Genomic DNA, 21,753 nt, shown 5'->3' with positions numbered 1-21,753 from the left:
CATAAGCGAAGTGGCACTTTCCTGGCATCAGAGCGAGTCTTGGTGACTTAATGGCCTCTAGTACTTTCGCAAGCCGCCTAAGGCAATCGTCGAAATTTCCCGCGCAGACGACAACGTCATCCAAGTAGACAAGACAGGTCTGCCACTTTAACCCGGCTAACATCGTGTCCATCACGCTCTGAAAGCTTGAAGGCGCCGAGCGCAGATCGAATAGCATGGCTTTTATCTCACAGATGCCGTCTGGAATGATGAAGGCGGTCTTTTCGCAATCCCTCTCGTCGACTTCTGTGTGCCAGTAGCCAAACTTGAGATCCATGGACCAGAAGCATTTAGCATTGCAGAGCCGATCCAATGCGTAGTCGATCTATAGCGGCGCACGCCGTCAGCGATCGGCAAAAATTTTATCTGGCGGTCAAGCGCGTCGGCTTGTATACGTGAGTTATCAAAGGTTGCAGAGTAATCGCTGGTGCCCGCGGGTCTTCCAGATAATTGTACACAATTCGCGTCGCACATGCAATCAGGGGCGCTATTCTGGACACACATGGCGGCTGCACGGCCGCCATTATCCGCCATGTGTACTCTCTGATTGGCTATCGAGAGGTCACATGTTTTGAAATTTGTGCCGGGAAGCGGAAGTATTGCAAAATGCAATTTCGCGTTTTCATCAAGGTGACGAAACGTGACGTGGAGCTGCAAATTTTATGGACTAACATTTTTTTGGTCCTTGGCAGCTATATTGCGATTTTAGCGCTTCAAAAAGAATGTGGGCGGTAGCACTCACAAGCCAGTGCAATGCATGTGCAATTGCACGAATATGTGGTGGCGATCCAAGATATGCGCCATGCCAGCTTGCCGATTGGCTGAAGGAATATCTCGTGAGGAGCGTCACAGGAAGGGCTGTTTCGTAAACGTAATTTTGACGATGCGTGACGTTACGCTGGGCCGCCATTTCTGAGATTTTCCGCCATAATTTTTGCTGCGACGAGCCGCGCGAATTATGGTAATGAGTGGCCATATGCAATGGCGGTGGCAACGCTGAATAGGCGGCTGCTGCGTCGCCGCATAGGAGCATGCATATATTTATGCAAACAATACGAAGGGCAAATTAACCTATTTTTTGTTTATTAAGAGCACCCAAACAAAACTTTTTATGTGAGTGCATTTACAAGACGATTTGTGCTATTACTCTAACGTGAACTCGTGCTGGTGTAACGAGGGGGCTCTACGTACCTTCCAGAAGGCACCCCGTAGTTACAGCCGTAGACCGCAGCCGCCTCTCGTAGATTTTAGGACGCAGAATCAATGGCAGTGCCTTGTATTGTTCAGTGGGTGGAGTTGCAGGAAGAGTGGCAGTTTCGTGAGCATGGCGATGCGTTCCAGATGCCCGAGGAAATGTTCCGGTCTCGGTATCGACTGAGTAAGGACTTGGCACGGTGGTTGTGCGAAGAGCTTCGTCCGGTGCTTGTGCGTGAGCGAGTGAACACTTGCACAGCGTTGACTATAGAAGTTCAAGTCCTGTGCGCGCTTCGCTTCCTTGCCACAGGCGGATTTCAAGGTGCGATTGCCAGTGACTTGGCTACAAGTCAATCTAGCGTTAGTCGTTCGATTCACGCAGTCATCGAGGCTATCGTGGATTGCATCGGCGACGCATGGATTTCGTTTCCAGACGATACACGGGCGTTGACTTCTGCATCCGAAGGGTTCGTGCGCAGCAACTGCAGGTTCCAGCGTTGCGTCGGGGCTGTGGACGGCACATTTGTGTGCATTCGCGCACCATCGGAGAGGGACGATGCCGAGAAGGCGGCTTACTTCTGCCGGAAAGGCTATTACGCATTGAACGTCATGGTGGTGAGTTTTTATTAACGCTGCGTCTAAAGGGGCAAGGTTCTGACCGGTACACTTCTGATCGCTATCGGTACCGATCGGGATCGAAATCCTCGGCTGCGATTTGCTCTCTCGCACATTTTGTGCAAAGGAGCCAATCACGACCGACCAATTCGATCCGGATCGGGCTTGATCGCGGTCAAAAGTGCGCCGTATAACACCAGCATAAGTCGCGGGCCGCCTTTTCCGTCGCGACGATAGATTGGATTTTTTACAAGCACTGCTCCAGGAGGGCACATGTAACTAGCAAACCGAGGCCTCAGGAGAACACCTGAGATTATAATAAATCTATCGCGGACAGCCGATCTTATACACACCTGGCACGGGCAGGCCTCTGCGCGCCCCAACCTGCGGACCAGTCCAGGTTCTAGCTTGGGTGTCCTGGAGGCGCCGCCAATAATGTGAAATAATGATACGTTGTTACAATTACTAAAAAAACGACTAAATCGATATAATTACGTCCAACCGCCAACTTGTGACGCGCTCCGCACTAGCGCGCCCCGCGACTTCTGCAACCCCTGTCAAAACTTTGCCTCGAAAGGTGCGTTCGACGTACCTTTAGCTTCTGGGATTTTGCGTACGTCTGACGTACCGTTAGTCACTTTGTTCAACGAAAATGGGTCGAACGATATCGAGATGGACCGTGTCCCTGTGACATCAACATAAATGTGACGCCCCATTGACATAGAGAAACACACTTAAACAACAGTGTTCAGAGACAGGTGTTTTATTTTGGATGTGCATGATCGGTCTAAAAAAATCTTTCGGTAAATGAAACGATGCACACGATCGTTGTAAGAAACATTTAGTTAAATAAAAAGCAAATTGAAAGGGCTCGGGCATTCTAGAAAACAAAACAGCAGAAGAATGTCACGTCGTCCTTTGATGTAGATGGCATAAATAAATTTAACCAGATGAATATTGCACTGTATCATTGTCTAGTCCTGTATGACCATAATATTTACTGTGCAAAGCACTCGGTGATATGTAACTAACACACAATTTTTTGCAGGTGTGTGATGCGAGCCTTAGAATAACTGCCCTCGAAACCTCATACTCAGGATCTGTGCACGACTCTTTTGTGTGGAAAGCATCAAGCCTCTACGCAGAGTGCCGATCTGGGAGCCTGCTTCATGGTGGTGAATACCTGCTTGGTATGTGACTTGCAATGAACGAAATACAATTGTGAGCAGTGGTGGTAATACTAGTGTGGAAAGAGTTTTCATGAAAGTGGCACAATTAAAGTTACTTAAAGGCTGCTCTCCAGATTTTTCTGCTTGTCTAAGATCGCTGCAAATGTCACACACATTTGGCAAATTTATGTACATTCTTAATTATCACTCACATTTTGCGAACGAAATCTACAGTAATGTTGTGCAATTTAACGTGAAAGCGTAGTTTCTGTAACTTGTAAAACTGAAACACTATGAAATTAGTTGTGCACATATGTTGAGATGCAGTAAAATACACAACGGTGACTGAAAATAAATCTAATTGTCAAGGCAATACTCCATACAGTAATTGAATTTTTTACATGGTCAGTTCATTGAAATATCATGTGCTATCAGTGTATTCTCTGAGATACGGAAAGGTTACTTGTTGTCTCATGTCTTCAAATAAGGTATTTATTTAGTGTGCAATGCATTGTTAAATAATGTGCAGGTGACAGCGCCTATCCGCTCCAGCCATGGCTTGTCACACCTGTTCCTGGGAACCATATTTCTGGTAGCCCTGCAGCCATGTTTAATACTGCCCACTCATCGCTGCGCTCACTTGTGGAACGCTGTATTGGGGTCCTCAAGATGCGCTTCAGGTGTCTGCAACGGCACCGGGCGCTCTACTATGGGCCAGTGTTCACGTCAAAAATCATTGCAGCCTGCGCAGTGCTGCACAACTTGTGCATGCGCGCTGAGCTTCCAGAGCCAGATTGCACCTCTGGAATCGACGACTTTGACGGAGACTGAACGCATACGATGACAGCGAAGATGTGACGGCGGCAGCACTCTACAGGGCGGGCAGGCAGAAACGCGAAAGGATGCTGCAAATGTTCTGAGCAGGCCAGCAGTTCAGCATATCCATGTAGCCACCCTGCAAATGACAGCCATTAAAATAGTAATTGTAGTCCCTGCAAGCGCAGTGCGTTTTTTTTTCTTATTTAAATTTTTATTTTTATCTATGGTATTTTTTTGTTTTTGTTGCAGAAAGCAACGGACAGCTGGAAGACGCAGCATATTTTAGTAGCTCGTCCATAAGCGTGTCATTGGCAGGTAGTGAAAGACACTTATCATTTTCTTGGTGCAAGTATAGTGTGAAATGTCATGTACCCTTCAGTTCTCATTGAGGACGACAGGGATTACTTTCTTTTTATGTGCCACAAGATTTCATGTGCCATTGCACGTTATAATAGCGGCAAACAATGAGAAGCCTCCAGTAAGCTCCATTTATGTTCAGTATTAATGCAATAGGACAGACCTTTGTTGGTTTGATTTCCACATGCCGCAATATTGTGCTCCTAGTAGCATACTCATCTTACATTTCTGGCCCTATGTGCTGAGCCTATGCCCTAACCCTAGCCCTAGGTTCTGAGAAGGTGAGAACTCTCATCAGCGCGGTGAGAACATCTCGGACTACCGTCACGGCATTTTGTTTTACCGTCCCGGTGAAGAATAATCGACCACATGATGCGAGGATGGGAGAATCCAAAGGTAATACCAAGAAGGCAGTCTGCCTGGTCAATGGAAGATCTGTGACCCTGACCAGCAGCTAGCAATGTTACCTTCCCTGAAACACTGACTTCGATATCACAAGACCTGCAGCACAGTCACTCTGCCAACAGTTGGCGTGCAGGATGCATATCCTCCAGTGTGATGCCTGGGTGTATTGTCTAAGTGTGCTGTGCGTATGCTGGCTTAGGTAGTTTTTTTTTTCACGTGCCACACGAACATGTTCTCCATCTGGGATGTGCTAGGTGTGCCTGGTGATGAGCCTACAGTGTGATGCTCTGGTGTGCATAATCAGTGTTCTCTCAAGACAACGTGATTTTCATGTGCAAGAAGTGCTTCATTTATTGGTGTACTGGGCATGCAGGATGAGTCTGCAGTATGAGCTTTGTGTAGCTTGGTATACTGCCTGAGGGCGCTCTTAACCTTGTTCCTTTATGTAGACTTCAGTAGTGAGATGTATGTAAGCCAGTGTCTGTGGAGAATCTCCTCTTGCTATGTGCTCCTCCCATTATAATGGAGGAAAAGGTGTGACTGTTAATGTGCACAGCAAAGAATATGTTTGCCTGCGTGGGAATCAATCAGGATAGTCCCAGATATTTTTCTGGGAGCCACAGTGATGAAATAGGTACAGTGGCACTACAAAGTCGACACATTTCTGTTGGACGGCATGTTTAATAATTTCGTCCTTTCTCTGTCCACATTCATTGGCCTTGTTTTAATGCGGAAGCATTGAGTTGGCTTATGAGGCAGGAAATGCAGTGTTGGCGGCGTGACCACATGATAATGCAGAAAGGCTACGAACCCTCGACCTTTGGTGGAAGTCGAACCCACGACCTTGTGTTGTGCGCACCTTGTAACGAACACCGCTGGTCACATGATGTCGCCGCGCTTCTGCTGACATGGCTGCAGTGCTTTCGCATTCATCGACGTAGCGCCAACTAAGTGCCATTCTTGAATGCTGGCATCGTTGTAACGGTGACGTGGGTGATTTGTAAGTGTCTAATTTGCTACGCATTAAATAAAATGTCACTGTACAAGATTTCACAGCCACATGGTTACCAGCACTGCTCGAGTTAGGCATTAGTTAAAGTGAAAAGAAAAAAAAGTTTTCCCTTGCTGCAGCACTGCAAAGTTTATCTAATTTCCAAGTGATGCCAAATCACATCACAAGCGCTCACCAGTTTACTATTGGCGACAGTCTCCTTGGACTGCTCATAAAAAGATAACCATGTCTCATTGTTCAGCGGAGTGGTCAGCATGCACTGTCTATATCCAGGGAAGTATGGTTACAAGGCAGCTTATTCGGAGAAAACCGTGCATCCATTTCTTATGCACTGCCTTTCATAGCTTTGGTGTGCTCACAGGGAAACCAATGCCCAACTCACCTGATAGCTAGTTTCGCCTTTGCAAAGTTGCAAGCATTTGCTGCAGGGTGGTGACTAATTGTCGAAGTGATCGGGTCTGCTCTACCTGTTGTGCTGCGATCTGTTGAAAGTAACGGCAATAAAACTGTGATCTTTAGGATGCATGTGAAACCAAATTATTTAGTATAGTACCGTTGCCATGCTCTGGTAGATTTGCTGCATGAACCCTGTCTGTACCTGCAGGTGTTGCTCCTGCACCTCTAGCAGGCGACGCTGGTCTGCTGCCAAAGTGGCGGCGCTGCTGTGCATCCTTTGCACCACAGTCATCGGTGCACTTGGGGAGCATGCAGACGGTGTCCTGCTGTGATGACTGCATACATTTTAGTGGGATTTTAAGGATGTGTTTTCATCTGCAAATCATCATTTCATTTGCAAAAGAGATGACCATGGCCAAAAAAGCATGTACTAGTTATTTCAAGTTCTGTTGTTTTGCTTCACTTGTTCTATATTTCTTTTGCGGTGTGTTTTTTATTACCAATGCAGTATACGCATTTGCTATACATTCATATTTGACTAGAGGATAACAACCTGCTGCAGCAGATGCATTCCAGTGGCTTGCAGGTTGGCTTGTAGACATGCATTATTTTTGTATCTTCAGTGAACACCAAAGATTGCTGAGAGTCCTGACAATTTAGGTCTAGTCCTCCCCTGTGGCACCTCTGATAGTGAAATTGTTTTTGGATGAGAACAATTAACTCTTTCCTTACCGCGCAGAAATTGATTGATGCGACTGACAGTTTTGCCTTGTTAAACATTTCTGTGTGAATTCTGCTTACACCATCATGCACCATGAGATATGACGACTGAATTTCAACTATTGGGCAGATTTTGCAGATTAAAAGTCTGATAAAATAAAACTTCGACTGAAAGTATCATCGAAAGTAGTCTCCAGTGCTTCAACCGCTTCTTCAATAAAAAGGCGCAAAACTTGCACTGTTGTCCACCCGGCAACACAACTTTTCAATGACAGCAGCTGCGAAGATGGCCTGTCAGTTTTCTGTTCTGATGTCTAGGCTATCTTAACAATGTCTCATACAACGGTGAATACTCATGAGTGTGTGTTAGTTCGATAATTGTGTTTGACTAACATAAAGTACAATTTTATGTTCCCCCATGGGTTAACTTTATCCATGAGCACTTCAACTCATGTACAGATTAATGTGTACGATCCTTCCCATTGTGTAGCACATTTATAGTGGTAATTAAACAATTAATATCTTGAGGCAGTGTCTATGCATTTGTGCACACAGAGCTAATGCATCAAAGGCCTAAATGATGAAAATCGTTATTTTTATACTGTGTCGCAAACATCTTAAAACACTTCAAATTGTACCTGCGGTGCAAGTTTGAATGATCTGCGTAAGATGCTTCAGCTAAATGTGTCGAAAGGCTGGTTGTTTGCTCTCACCATCAGCATGTCATGTGCATTGGCGCTTCTTATTTCATTGTTCTTGCACAAGGTTTTCATTCACCCTATATGTTTAGTTGCTAAATGGGTGTTTCGCAAGTAAGCTAGACATTAAATAGTTTATGTATTCATATGTGACATTCCTGTAGAGAGCTTTCGTATGGTGCACGCATTCTGTAAACTTAAGAAAGCTTAATGAAGAACAGTACATTTTTATATTCAGTATGCTTTTTAGCAGAATGCTCTTCAAACAAGTGTTGCCAAGCTATATTTTCACAGGTCAGAAAAAAATGTATTTATCTTTTTTTCTCCACATTTATGACAATTTATTTCATGGTCACCATGTTCCAAGTAGGACAACAATAGCCTTACAAAAGGAGGCAGTGCCTTCTCTGTTTGTATAAGAAGTTGAAGAAGAAATAAGAAATATGAATCTAACCTCATATTTAATTACGCAACACTTCTTTGCATACTCTCCAATGCAATGTTTGTGCCATGCATAACCATAATGCTGTATTCACACTACAGGAACAGAGACTGGTGTCTGCACTTATTGTTCCTCTGTATGAAGGTTTGTGTAAGTGTTTGTATATCTCACAACGTATTTGCCAGGAACCCATGCTTACATCTTCATTGTGATCAAGGGACCCATATGGGGCTCAAAACGTCACGTTCTTTATTTTTCTTTTACTCTTGCAAGTGCACATTTCTTTGGCACTGGCATCGCAACGTATGTTATAAAGTACAAGGGTCTCATTCTTTTAACAGCTCCGCATGAGCGTCGGCTGGCCCGTCGATGAGTACCTTTCAATGGCGCAAAGTGGTGACATCGGCAAGGTATTGCTGATCTCTCTTGCTCATCTTGTCACTTTGCGCTCTTGGAAAGCACTGACTGGCTGGCCAGTCTACGCTTGCGCAGTACCATTGAACAATCGTTTGACTGTAGAGGCAGTTTGACTGTAAGTGCAACACTCGGTGGCTGTATTCTCACTTTTTTTTCTCGTATAGGTGCTTATGCTTATGACTTATGCTTGTGCATAACAAATGTCTATGGAAAATTGGGGCCACGTTTCAGTTTTTCCAGGTATCATGATGCATGTAAAAGTACCATTAAGCATGAAAAGAGAACCACTCCGCTCACAGCTGCTTATTCAGCATTAGTGTATGCACTGGTAAGGAATACCAACTCCCCATCACTAGTTTGTCACATGATACCTTCATGTACCGAGTTCTTTATAGGGACCATCACTAACCTGGCACTGTTGCAGAAGCATAATCATGCTCTTGCATTGCCGCGATACTTATGCTAGCCGCAACATCTCCACACTCCTGCGGCACTGGCTCGAGTTGGGGGCTTGCACGGGCAGTCTGTGATGCGAGGCTTGCACGTGTAATCTGTGATATGATGGGATTTGGCCAAGAAAGGAAGGCAAGCACACTTAGTGCAAAATGCAAGAATTTGTTTCTGTTTAATGGAACCTCTGCGGAGTTGGCCTGTATGCTGTGTTATGTTGCAATGACAACAATTAATTTCATTTGATGTTCCAGCACTGCACTATGGCAGAAAGAGGGTCCTCGCCTATGACAGAAGACATAGGCGAGGGCCCAGCTTTATTTCAGGGACCTTAATATGTTGAGTGCACACCTATACTCAGGTGTGCATAGATATTTGTATACCTTCATGTGATTTTCTAGGAATTTCCAGGACGACGACGAAGTACCTTCTTAGAAGGCTTCTATCTGTGTTCTCTGGTTTCCGACGCTTTCTTCGGAATTTCCTGGTGCCTCACCTCCCGGTCTTGTGGCCATGGACGCGGAGCCTTCCAGAGGCCCTCCTGGCCAGAGGTCATCAAGGCCGTCCCTCACGAGCAAGAGGGGAAGCGTGCTCAGTGCCACCGAGGACACTGAACTATACTCGATGTCGGATGAAGACTCATCGGATGATAGCTTCATCACTGTACGCAGAAAGAGGGCCAAAAGGAGGACTGTCAACGCGAACCCATCAACGCAAGCGAGCACGGCGACTCTGAAGTCAAGGCCTGAACGCTGGCCTCACGCCATCGTGTTCGTACCCGAAGAGCCCTCAAACAACCTCCGACTGTAAACAGGCAAGAACTATCTGTTTTCTCGGAAGGGGTCATGCCGAACGAAATTAAGGACATAATAAACGCATGCAAAAATGTCCTCGCAATGGATGTTACCAATGGGAGTGCGCTCGAAAAACTGAAGCAAATCTCGGTGCTAGGGCCCATCAAAATGCATTCATATATCCCGATAGATGATGCATCCACAGCAGGTGTCATTTATGACATCGATGTCGTCATTCCCAACGCGGATTTGCCTATCCTCATCAAACCAGTAAGTGAGAGTGTTGTCATCACGCGTGTGAGCCGCCTTGGAACATCGCGCTGCGTCAAACTGATCTTCAAAGGATATTGCTTACCAACACACGTCAAAGTCGGTCACTTCCGACACCCTGTTCGGCCCTTCGTACAAAAGCCTCTTCAATGCCATCGCTGCTTTAGGCTTGGACATGTCAAGGGTGTCTGCCCAAACTCGATACTGTGTCCCCGTTGTGCTGAACCTCACGCGGAGGAGACGTGCCGGGCTACTGTCCTAAAGTGCGGCAACTGTAATGGGTCCCATGCTGCCTCGTCTAGGGACTGCCCTCGCATCAAGAAAGAGGTCGCTGTTCTCGAGCAAATGGTTCGGGACAATTCGGCACACAGGGAGGCTGCTGCAACGATCCGGCGTCGGCGTCACCGAACCTCCTCAAGAAAGGCAGAGCCGCGAAAGGATAGGGCCGCTTCCATTGTAGCAACCACATTCTCCAATCAGGCCAAAAAGGGGCTGAACAGCACAAGGAAGTCGCCTGAAAGGAATTTGTCTCAAGAAGAATGGCCTGCGCTTCCGAGCCAGCAATCTCCCACAGAACTACAAATTGTCAAGCCCGCTCGGGAGCCTACTCCTGCCGCTGATGCCACGCCCAAAGCAGATCGTCAAGTCCTTTCAATGCTGCGTCCCCTCATAGATGCCATTCGAGTGATTCTGTCGAACCTTGGAACTACGTCTGCTCAAAATGCACTGAAAGTACTGGACGCCTTAAGCCCAGAGCTTGAGTCCCTCGAATAGAGACGTGGCCACCCTTCGCCCATCGTTTCGAGAGGAAGTCAAGGCAGCGTCAATCATACAGTGGAACGCAAGAGGACTAAAATCACGCCTTTCAGACTTTCGTCAGTATATATATACTAATTTGTTCCCAATCATTGTCATATGTGAGCCTAATGTGTCAAAACCCGTCAGATTATCGGTTTACGAAGCTGTTATATCCGCAACAACTGATGCATGCAGCAAAGTCATCACTTTTATTCGTCGAGAACTGACCTATGTTTACCAGCCGATTCCGCCTCATGTTAAAAACCAATACGTTTGCCTAACAATCAAAAAGGGCAAACTCATGTTTACACTTGCAGGCGTTTATATATCGCGTTCAAGTATTTTTGATCCCAAACGATTAACGAACATCTTGTCTGTGTGCCCAGCCCCATATGTTATCATCGCAGATTTTAATGCGCACCATATAGCATGGGGAAGCGCAAGGACAAATGCAAGAGGGCAAAGACTTGCAAACTTCGCCTGCAACCACGGCCTTCACTCCTGAATGACGGCAGCCCAACGTTTATACGAGGCGTGAACTATGGCAGCTGTCTTGACCTAGCTTTCGTCTCCAGCACTTTCACAAGATATGTTAAATGGTTTTCGGATATTGAGACACACGGGAGTGATCATATTCCCACACACCTTGTCATCAAAGGGATGTCCAGTCCCATCCCCTGGAACACCATTCGATTAATTGATTGGACCAATTTTACTTCCACCATGGAAGATGCTTATCGAGAGAGCTTTTCCTCTGGATTAGAGGAAGCAATCAAGTCTGCAATGCTACACGCCGAGCACACGGTCACGGTTTCGTCGAAGCACACGGAATTGGATATAGAGTTGGAGCGACTTCGTGCACTCCGTCGTCGTGCGGAGCGGCGTTACCGGCGTACAAAATCCATCGAAGACCTTAGGGCAGCCAGACGACTACAAAAGAAACTTCAACGTCGCATGAATAGATTGGCATTCCGACGTTGGACAAAATTTTACCAGTCACTAGACCCCCGAAAGCCACTTTCCCACATCTGGAGAACCATACGTGGTCTACGTTCCCTCCCTGAACAACGCTTCCCATTCAAAGCGCTGGCGCTCTTCCAGGGGCGGCTAGAGGCTGATGTTGCAGAAGACTTTTGTGCTAGGATCGCTGGCCAAGCAACCGGTCCGGGCTTTCCAGCCCCAGTCGCATCCCAGTTTCACGTGACGGCCGCATGGATCTTCCTTTCATAATGGAGGAACTAGAAGCGGCTCTTGATCTATGCAGGCGTTCTTCATCCGCGGGACCAGATGGAATATCCTACCGCGCCTTGAACAACCTGAGTGATGGCGCACGGAGAGAACTGTTACATCTCTTCAACTTATTTTGGCAGGATAGCATGGTTCCCGAAGAATGGAAGATAGCCGCTTGGTCCCTCTCCTGAAGCAATGCAAGTCCCCACTTGAACTCACCTCATACCGCCCAATAGCGCTGGCCAGCTGTGTGGGAAAGATAATGATAAAGATGATTCTTGCCCGCTTGGAGTGGTACCTGGAACACTACCACATGTTACCGAATTGCATGGCTGGTTTTCGTCGAGATCGCTCTTCAGTAGACAGTGTTGTTCATCACGCTACGTACGTCCAGCTTCAAAAGTCACGCAAAAGAATTTGTGCAGCTTTGTTCTTGGATGTCAAGGGGGCATACGATAACGTATCTCACGAGGCTATCCTCGATGCTCTTGAGATGGTTGGCCTAGGTGGTTGAGTTTTCCAATGGATCTCTCATTACCTTTTTATGAGATCACTCTTTGCCTGTACCGGTGATGGTAAAACCGCACTGCACTACACGTACCGAGGTGTTCCTCAAGGCGGTGTACTAAGCCCTACCCTATTCAACCTCACACTCATTGGTCTCGTTGATCATTTGCCAGCAACGATCAAGGTATTAATGTACGCCGACGACATATGTATATGGACCTCAGGTGTGACGCGTCCTCAGATACGTGCAAGACTTCAAAAAGCTGCTACTCTAACAGCTACATACCTCCGCTACCGAGATCTTGAAATCTCGTCAGATAAATGTGCACTGATGGCGTTCACTCGCAAACCAATGACACCCTACGCCATCTCAATAAATGGCAAAATAACTTCTTATGAGAAGACTCACAAATTTCTTGGCAGATTCATTGATAGAAATCTCTTGGAGCCCGCACGTGACCTACTTGAAACAGCGTCTGACAGCAATCTCCCAACTTTTCAAGTTTCCGGGAGGAAAGACTTGGGGAATGTCAGTGCATGCAATGTTGGAATTGTACAGGGCTCTTTTTCTGGGCTTCTTGAGATACAGTTTGCCCGTACTGACCAACACCTGCCAGACAAATCTTCGTGCTCTACAGGCTATTCAAGCTTGGGCTCTCAGGGTTTGTCTTGGTTTGCCAAAATGCACATCGACAGTTTCCACTATTGCGATTGCTCGGGACCAACCTGTACAAACACACATTGCGGTATAAGTGTTGAGAGTGAACATTAGACACGTTGCCCGAGCCTGTTCACACCATCTGGCAACACCACCGTCAGAAAAGCGGCAGGCATCATTTTGTACTACGATTTCGGTGTATTACACCTGCCTTCCATCTTCACCCCCGCAACTAAGCCATCGATTCCTGCATGGTGTTTGGCTCGACCCGCAGTGCACTTCGCCGTATCAGGAATCAGGAAAAAATCTGAGCTTTCGTCAGCTGCTCTTAAAAACTAACCCTGCTCCTTTTGCACGAGAGGTACGCTGAACACGTACATATTTATACTGATGGATCGGCAACTCTCCAGTGTTCCTCTGGAGCCGTGGTCTTCCCAGCGAAAGCCACCACCATCAGTTTCAAGACATGTCACCCAACGACACCGATGGCCACGGAACTTGCAGCTATTCGCGCTGCGCTTCGTCTCGTCAGCCAAGAACAACCTCGTAGATGGTCAATATTCAGTGACTCGAAGGCAGCACTGCAATCTTTGCTATCGGCCCTGCGGTGCGGACCACACGAACAACTGGTATTTGAGATCAGAGAACTAATTCATACCTTAACTGAGCAAGGACACCACGTGACATTTCAGTGGCTTCCAAGTCACTGCGGAGTCGTAGGGAACGAACACGCTGATAACACTGCTCGGTCGGCTCTTCAAGGGGACGAAGAGGAGCCGATACCGTTATCAAAGACAGATGCAGCTAGAAAACGTCGAATGCTGAGCCGTGACATCACGTTCTCCCTGTGGAACGCTGGAAGTTTTCACGACTACCGACTCCACAATCTCGACTCCTCTCTACACCTTTGTATTCAAGCTGGACTCTGCCGTCGCGATGCTACCCTGCTTTGTCGCATATGGCTAGGGGTGGCTTTCACCAAGTCTTTTGCTTACCGAATTGGATGGTCCGACGACGCCTCGTGTGAGGACTGTGGTAACGAGGAGAGATTTCAACACCTTCTTTGTGACTGTCCTCGTTATAATTAACAGAGATTTACTCGCAACCGCGATAGCGCGCTTTGACCGAAGACCTCTCACAGAAGATCTTATTTTAAAATACTGCCATCACAAGCCATCGCAGCAGAGGGCGACGAGGGCACTGTTGCGGTTTTTGAGGGCGAGAGAATTGGACAGGCGGCTGTAGCCTGAACAGATGATGATAGTGCTGCAAGTGTCACTGTGTTGTGCGATGACAGTATTCGGTGACGGTGACCGATTGTGATTGTGTGTCTATGCTCCTTCTTTTCCTTATCTCTACTTTGTTGCCACTTTACCTCCCCCTCCCCCTCCCCTCTCTCCCCAGCGTAGGGTAGCAAACCGGATCTTTTTCTCTGGTTAGCCTCCCTGCCTTTCCCCTTTCCTCTCTTTCTCTCTCTAGGAATTTCCACATATCAACCCCATCTCTATGATAAAGCATTCTGCACTATTCTGCATGGAATGTAAAGTGTTTTCACTTCTGATGACTCTACTCTGAAAGTTCAGTGATATAAAAGTGCAACTGTGATTATTTTTTATGCAATCTACACACTGATATTTGATATTTACACTTGTGGGGCTTTGTTAACTGTTTTGTTTTGTTAACTGTTTTGGTGTGTTTTTTATTTTCATATTATGCAGTGTTGTGATGCTGCTTTTAATGTTGTTTAGTAATAAACAGTGTTAAAAATTTTGCGCATCATTCATTTGTTGTTTTTATATAGTGCATCTTGCAGCTTGTCGTTCCACTCATTTCTTTAACTGGCATGTCTGTACCGTCTTTTGTGTAGATGCAAAAAGCGGTCGCATTTGAAATAGAGATGCATATATGCAAATATATGTACTTTATCTCCATTCTGCTTGAGGTTTTCCTCGTACTAGTTTATAATATTCTTGTAATTGCGTGTCTGCTAGGCAGCGATATGGTACTCCGCAAAATCATTGACACGGATAAGGGGCATGAGCGTGGTTTCTCACTTGGCTGCTAACAGGGGACCTTAATCGGCGCCTGGAGAAGGAGGGGCCGCCACAGCCTAAGGCGGAGTCGACGCCAACGATATTGAGTACTTGGGCGTCGTCTTCCCCCAGCGAAGCAGCCAAAGTTGGCGGCCCTCCACGGGTACCTCTGTAATGTTAAAGCGCACCTTCGTAAAGGCACGAACCCTTCGCACTGAACCGATCGCTAACCTGATTTCAGCCGCCTGTTCTGCAGCTTTCGCCCGCGCAGCTGCCACACGTGCCTGCCATAGGCGTTGCCACTCTTGTGGCGAATGGCTCGCAGGACCTACCTCGTTGAGCTCATTTGTAAGCTCTAGCCACGTTTGTTGGCGCATGTCGGCGCGCAGGTTGGAAGCTACTCGGCCCATTGCCGAGTTAGAGGTTATGTAGTTCAGCACGAGTTGCCACTGTTCGGCGCTCATGGGCGGCGAGTACGGGCGGCACTTCAACGACATACTGCAGTTCGCGGCGGCCATAGTTTCACTCGTAGCAGACGACGTCATCACGTGGATCGTATCTGAATACCTTCACGGTTAACATTCTCACTTCAATTATAATTTTTTTACGCTGCCTATTTTGTGTTGTATGTTTATAATACACTAACATATTTGCTCTATAGAACGATAGCTTTCACGTAGCAGACGATGGAAGTAAGAGACGTTTTTGATACGGAATAATCGTACTTCTTCAGCTAGCTGCTTTATTGTTACTGTGGAGGAAAAATGTTTTGCTTTACCTAAAACCTTGCGTTCAGCGCCTCCATTTTAGTTTCTTAGGCCAAACGTCAAGTTGGCGTCACGTTACGTAAGCAAAACGGGGCCACCAGCGCCATTTTGTTTGCGTCGCGCCTACGTCACGCATCGAAGAAAATGGCGGAATGTCCAGAATAGCACCCCAGATTACACAAGCTTCGGTGACAACAGACGATGGGTAGAAATGCCCATAACATTTGAGAAACTTCCGGTACACGCGCGCGCGTCTCGGGTTGAGCGATAACATTTGTTAGATGGTGAAAAGCGGTCGTCCGGAAAGTGTCCGGAAAGTGTCGTCCAGAAACTACACGTGTCAATATGGTAGCCATCTTTGTTCATTTGAACAGTGTTGGCAGTATAAATAACGGCTTCTTTAATTGCAAATGGCCCAGCAAGCGATGCTCCGTCACTGTGCAGGAAGCTCGGCGCACATGCGCCTATTGACCCGTTTCGCGTAGCAGTTTATTCTAAAGAAACGAGATGGCGCTTTCGGCGGCGCGCCGCACGTAGTCTCAGCGACAGCGCACGACTAAGAAAGCACTAACGCTTCCACCTTGCTTCTGTGGGATCAGCTGTCGGAAATACAACTGAGTTTTCGCTAACGCACTACGCTTCAACCGTGCAGAATAGAATCATGTGGATTGAAGACATGTGCAGTAGTTGGCTGCAAAAATAGTGACTGGCATATTAAGGAATGGAAGGAATCTGTGCGGCCAAGTTCGCGCACCGCTGCTACAGCTTCCTTACGTGTTAGTATGAGAGGAAACAGCGCTACTCCCTTTGTCGTTGTTTAGCGAGCGGTACTCACTCTTGCCGACGTCCCGGGGCCGAAGCACTTTTTTTTAACTTAGCGCTACAACACTGGCGGACGAGCAAATTTCTTTATCCTCGAGGAAAGCCGTACATCTCGATGTGCCGGTAGTAAGTTTCGCGCACAGTATCACACATCTACCCCAACTGGCACGGCAACTTACGCCCACACTATCGCCAACATGCCAATGAGTGAATGGGCGCCCAGTTGAATATACGCGCATCATGTACGCGCAATAAATGACGGACTACACCGATAGCCCAAGAATCGTCGAAGCTGAATTTATCGTGACGGCCCCCAAGAGTAAGCTAAATACTAGTGATTATACATCTTTGCTACAACTTATTACAAGGTACAAAACAGCTACGTTTCAAGCATTGCGTGCAGCAAGGACAAATCTTGCGGAATTGAGTACACTCGCCAGCGATTAGGCAGAAAATAATAAAAAGTGACCACACCGAGGCAGTCAAAAATGTTACCAGCCGCTGCTTCAAAATATTTGACAAATAAAGAACGAAGAGCAAGACACAAGCATGGTTCAATTTATGAGGGGTAAGTTTGGATAGCTTGGGATACATATTTGGCCCCGCTTTTAGAACAAGCACGATATAGGCTGTTCGCGTGGTTTTGACATGGCTTTTGACAGCGCTTTTGCGTGTTCTCTGAAGCTGTGGCCAAAGCTTCGTTTCGTCCTCCCAGTCACCGTGTGCGATATCTATCGAAACAGGTTTGTGAAGCCCCAAGGCGTCATACAAACCCATCGTAAACACGGTGGCAACAGAGGAAGTTGAGGCAAGCAATGGACGCGTCACCACGTGATCAAACATGGAAGTGCCCACGGTGTTGCCGCGAAAAGGGTCAACATGTTACCAGATTCTGTAACGGTTCCTTTGGGAACCGGTTCCTTTTGGCTGTTACGTCTGGATTACGTAACTCGGAGAAAGAGTGGAACGGGCCGGCGTGAGGGGAACCAATCAACGAGCGGCGGTCTGCTGGAAGATCACGTCATCATTTTTGTTTGTACTTGGGGGACTGTATAGCAATTAAAGGATGTTGCTGGTTTGATAAAAAAACATTGGTTTCTACAGAACACTTGCAAATATATTTTCAGTAATAAATGTGAGCTTGCGGCGCAGACCGCTACTGGGAGTTGTAAGTTTATTTCTGTTGTTTTCTTATTTAGTCGCTAGGTGGTGTGCCATACGCTATGCAAACAAGTTGCCTCGCTTTGTTTACGTCTTGGACTTGCCAGTTTGCGCGCCGCGGATCCAAAACGATGTCCTCGCAGAAGGTTAGGCTGCTGGGTCCTCATGTTTCAGTGAGGCAACGCGATATACTCGTGTCATTTGTTGAAGAGCACCCCTACCTTGCGAAGGCGTCGTGTGTGCTGGGTCAACAGCTGACGGCGGCGCGCAAGGAGGAGCTCTCGCAGCAAGTGATTGCCTTGCTGCCCGGCAGTGAAAACTGCAGCCCAATGGCGCGGCGTGTGGAAGAAAGACGTGTATAACGTCCGCCGTGATGCAGCCAGGTAAGCACACTCGTTGACGGAGCTTTTGCGCACCATATTCTAACAAACGTGTTAATCACAGAGGAACCGGAGGAGGCAGCCTGCCCGGACCGTGAGGGCGGGCGAGCGCCATCGGAGTCTGCCCGCCGTTCTTTGAGCCCGACGAAGAGGTGAACATCAGGCGCATGGGTTTCAATAGGTCAACGCCAAGTCGACGTGCTGTCGCGATTCGCTCAGTCACCGCCGTTATGGCTGATGTGTGGTCGCGCGCTAGTGTTGCCGCTCAGAAGATGGCCCGAGCTTGAGCGGAAATCGTCAAGCTATTTACTATCGCTTGCGTCAAGTAAGGTCGACATTTTTGTTTAATACCTTTCATCAGTATTTCAGTCTACTCATTCAAACATTAGGGGGGTTAATAGAGTTGATTTTCCGGTCGGAGCCGGCGAAATGTCTGAGGTTGTATTTAGTGTGACGAGCATCGAGTGATTATTACAGAGTTTGAAACGAACAAAAGAGTGTGGTCCGGATGATATCCCTACATCATTCCTTATAAATTGCTCGGGCATCTTTGTACTTCTGTCGCTTATTTCAAAATTTCTTAAATAACAGCGTTGTTCCTGGTGATTGGAAACTAGCGCGAGTGGTGCCAATTCATAAGAGTGGACAGAGGAACAGAGTTGAGAATTACGGACCAGTATCCTTAACTAGCATTTTATGTATGTAAGGTTATGGCACATGTGTATACCTGCATCATGTCTCATCTTGATAACAATAACCTTCTTCATCCTAGTCAGCATGGGTTTCGGCAGGGTTTTTCGTGTACGACACAATTGGTTGCATTCACTCATGAGCTAGTCTCAGCAGTCGACAAGAAACAAATTGTTGATTGTATATTTCTGTATTTCAAAAAAGCTTTTGACGTCGTTACGCATAGTCTACTGATCGCTAAACTTTGACTTTACAAATTGGTTGAGAAGGTTATCGCATGTATTGCCGAGTATCTTCGCTCAAGACAGATGTCTGTGGCTCTCAACGGATGTTCCTCTGAATACGTACCTGTGACTTCTGGGGTTCCCCAGAAGTCACATTCATGGCACCACTTCAGGCATTACATCATCATTTACAGCATGGTTTCCAAAAAGGATTTTCTTGCGAAACCTAACTACTAGAATTCACGTCAGACTTACGCTTTCATATGAACAGTAATAAACAAATTGACTGCATCTTTTTGGATTTCTCGAAAGCATTCGATCGTGTAGCCCATAGTCACCCGATATCAAAGCTCTCAGCAATTAAACTCAACTCACTAACCCTATCATGGATTCGCAATTTTCTTACTAATCGCGAACAGTTCACTGTTGTTGCTAACTTTTCCTCTGGCCTCTTTGACGTCACCTCTGGTGTACCTCAAGGCAGTTTACTTGGGCCTCTTCTCTTTTTAATTTACATTAACGACTTGCCGAACAATATATCATCTTCTGTACGATTATTATTTCACAGATTTGTTCACACAGTTGGCCTAACCTTATCAAACCTGAAAGAAGCATCCTCGACGTCACAACGACTGAACAATCAGTTCAGCTACACCCGAATTTATGGCAACACACAACGCTTTTAATTTTTCAACTTTGCCCCGTGCGGTCCGTTTATGGAACGCACTACCAGATACCATTGCATGCCAATCTAAACACACTGCATTTCGCAATCTGCTAAGCAATCAATATGCCGTTTCAATCGTCTAAACACGTCATGTCTTTTGTAATTTACTTGCATTTTCTTCTACAAGTTAAAGAATTTCAGCGCTCCCAATTTTTTTACAATACTTATTACTGTATAACATGTAAAAACGTTTACAATGTTATTATGCTATTATGTTGTTGTTTACCATTTATTGTTATTGCTCTACATATTGTATTTGCTAATGTATTAATTTTCCATGTTCTGTGTGCACTCCTTTCATTATGCTGATGTTTATTTCTTTCCCGATTCAATACTAATATGTTACCGTATTTCCCCCTTACACTATGCCTTCTCGAAGGCCTGTAAGGTACACGTAAATAAATAAATCAATATTTAGAATGTTTGCAGATGACTGTATATAAGGTCATCAACAGCGAATCTGACCAACAAGCACTACAATATGATTTGGATTTGATTGCCACATGGTGTGAAAAATGGAAAATGTCACTGAATGAGCAAAGGAGTGTCCACGTCACCTTTACCGGGAAGCGCTCATATGACAGCAATCGTAACACTATAAATAATGCTACTCTTGAACAGGTGTCAGAATATAAATACTTAGGTGTATTTTTTTCTGCTGATCTAAGGTGGAACAGACACGTTACTCATGTTAGGAACAAGGCTGTCGGAGCATTAGGTTTCTTGAAACGTATCTTTAGTAGCTTGCCACAGAAACTTAGGGAGCAACTGTATTTCACACATGTGCGCAGTACACTAGAGTATGCGTGTGTTTGCTGGGATCCATATACTACAGAACTTGTAGATAAACGAGAAAAAGTGCAGAACAGGGCAGTTCGGTTTGTCCTTGGCAATTATGACAGGATGCTTAGCATGACAGAAAGCAAAAAGACATTAAATTGGCATCTTCTCGAACACCGTCGCCGAAACCTCAGATTAAAATTTCTTCATAACATATACCACTCTAATGCGGGGATAGCCAGGTAATTGTATTTTCAGCCGCCCACATGTTTCTCAAAGGCGAGATCACAAATTAAAAATATGCGAGATTCCTTTTGACGCTCTATTGCATGAATTATGAAAAGTCATTTTTTCAGCTTTCATTATTGATTGAATGAGCAAACACGACTGTAATAATAAAGATAAAGCTTTGTGCCAAATATGGCACACCATGAAGATGGCTGAGTGCTCTTGCAGCCATGCGCGGAAAACAAACCTTCACGGACGGTGGTCTTTTTAGTGCGATGTGGGGAATGAAATGAAACAGTTGTTTGCTGCGTTCAGGCACAGATGAATGTTGCACTTCCTCTATCTTACCAACGACTTGTTTGTGCAAGGTGGCCGCTTACATCTTTGTTTCTTCTCGTCAAATTCTGGCCAGTGGCCGACTTGGTCAGATCGGTCGTCTTTGGGTGGCATTGCGGCCGCTGGTCCCTGTGCTTTTTTGACTTGAACCTGGAATTCGATGTCCTGACTAGAAGTCCTTCCTGGTCGCTAGTTGGGTAGGCACTTGTTATGCGAGGTAAGGCATTCTGCAATTTCTGCTTTTAAATGAGCCAGCGGTAGTACTTGTCTCCTCCTAAGCTGCTCCTGCACCCTCCTGTACAAGACCCATGCTGTTACTACCGATAAGTCTAGCATAGGCGTAAAAATTCGAAAGTGCCATTTCTTCGACCTCTGATATGTATGCAGTAAAGTCCAAACAGTGAGTGCAGCAGGTCAACACCACCCATGTGCCTGTTATGGACCTTTACTACGCTGGGGCAATCAATTTCGCGAAACACCTTGGCGGAGGTAAACCAGCGCTTAGTCTTTTGGACTGGATCTCTCCCAACAAAGCTCGGCAGAAATGTCACTGCGCGGTTATCGTATCAACGCACACACGATAACTCCACGTCATGTATCGCGTTTGTGAGTGCC

General features: G+C 46.3%; 1 protein-coding gene across 2 annotated transcripts; it reads left to right on the top strand.

Annotated features, from left to right (window-relative positions):
* Nucleotides 1-895: 895 nt before the first annotated feature.
* LOC135899488 (putative nuclease HARBI1) lies at nt 896-4,343 on the top strand. 2 transcript variants are annotated; one of them, XM_070541325.1, is made up of 4 exons: nt 896-1,555; nt 1,667-1,848; nt 2,897-3,038; nt 3,547-4,343. In XM_070541325.1, exons 1-4 carry the CDS (start codon nt 1,303-1,305, stop codon nt 3,846-3,848), a joined length of 879 nt encoding a protein of 292 aa, XP_070397426.1. In that variant the 5' UTR covers nt 896-1,302; the 3' UTR covers nt 3,849-4,343. The 2 variants fall into 2 exon arrangements, with proteins under 2 accessions (XP_070397426.1, XP_065284829.1); XM_065428757.1 differs by having other exon boundaries at nt 896-1,848.
* Nucleotides 4,344-21,753: the final 17,410 nt, after the last annotated feature.

Source organism: Dermacentor albipictus, chromosome 6 (assembly GCF_038994185.2).
Source record: "Dermacentor albipictus isolate Rhodes 1998 colony chromosome 6, USDA_Dalb.pri_finalv2, whole genome shotgun sequence".
NCBI classification, from domain to species: domain Eukaryota; kingdom Metazoa; phylum Arthropoda; class Arachnida; order Ixodida; family Ixodidae; genus Dermacentor; species Dermacentor albipictus.
The sequence above is the reverse complement of the archived record's forward strand: the minus strand, read 5'-3'. Positions and strand labels throughout refer to the sequence as shown.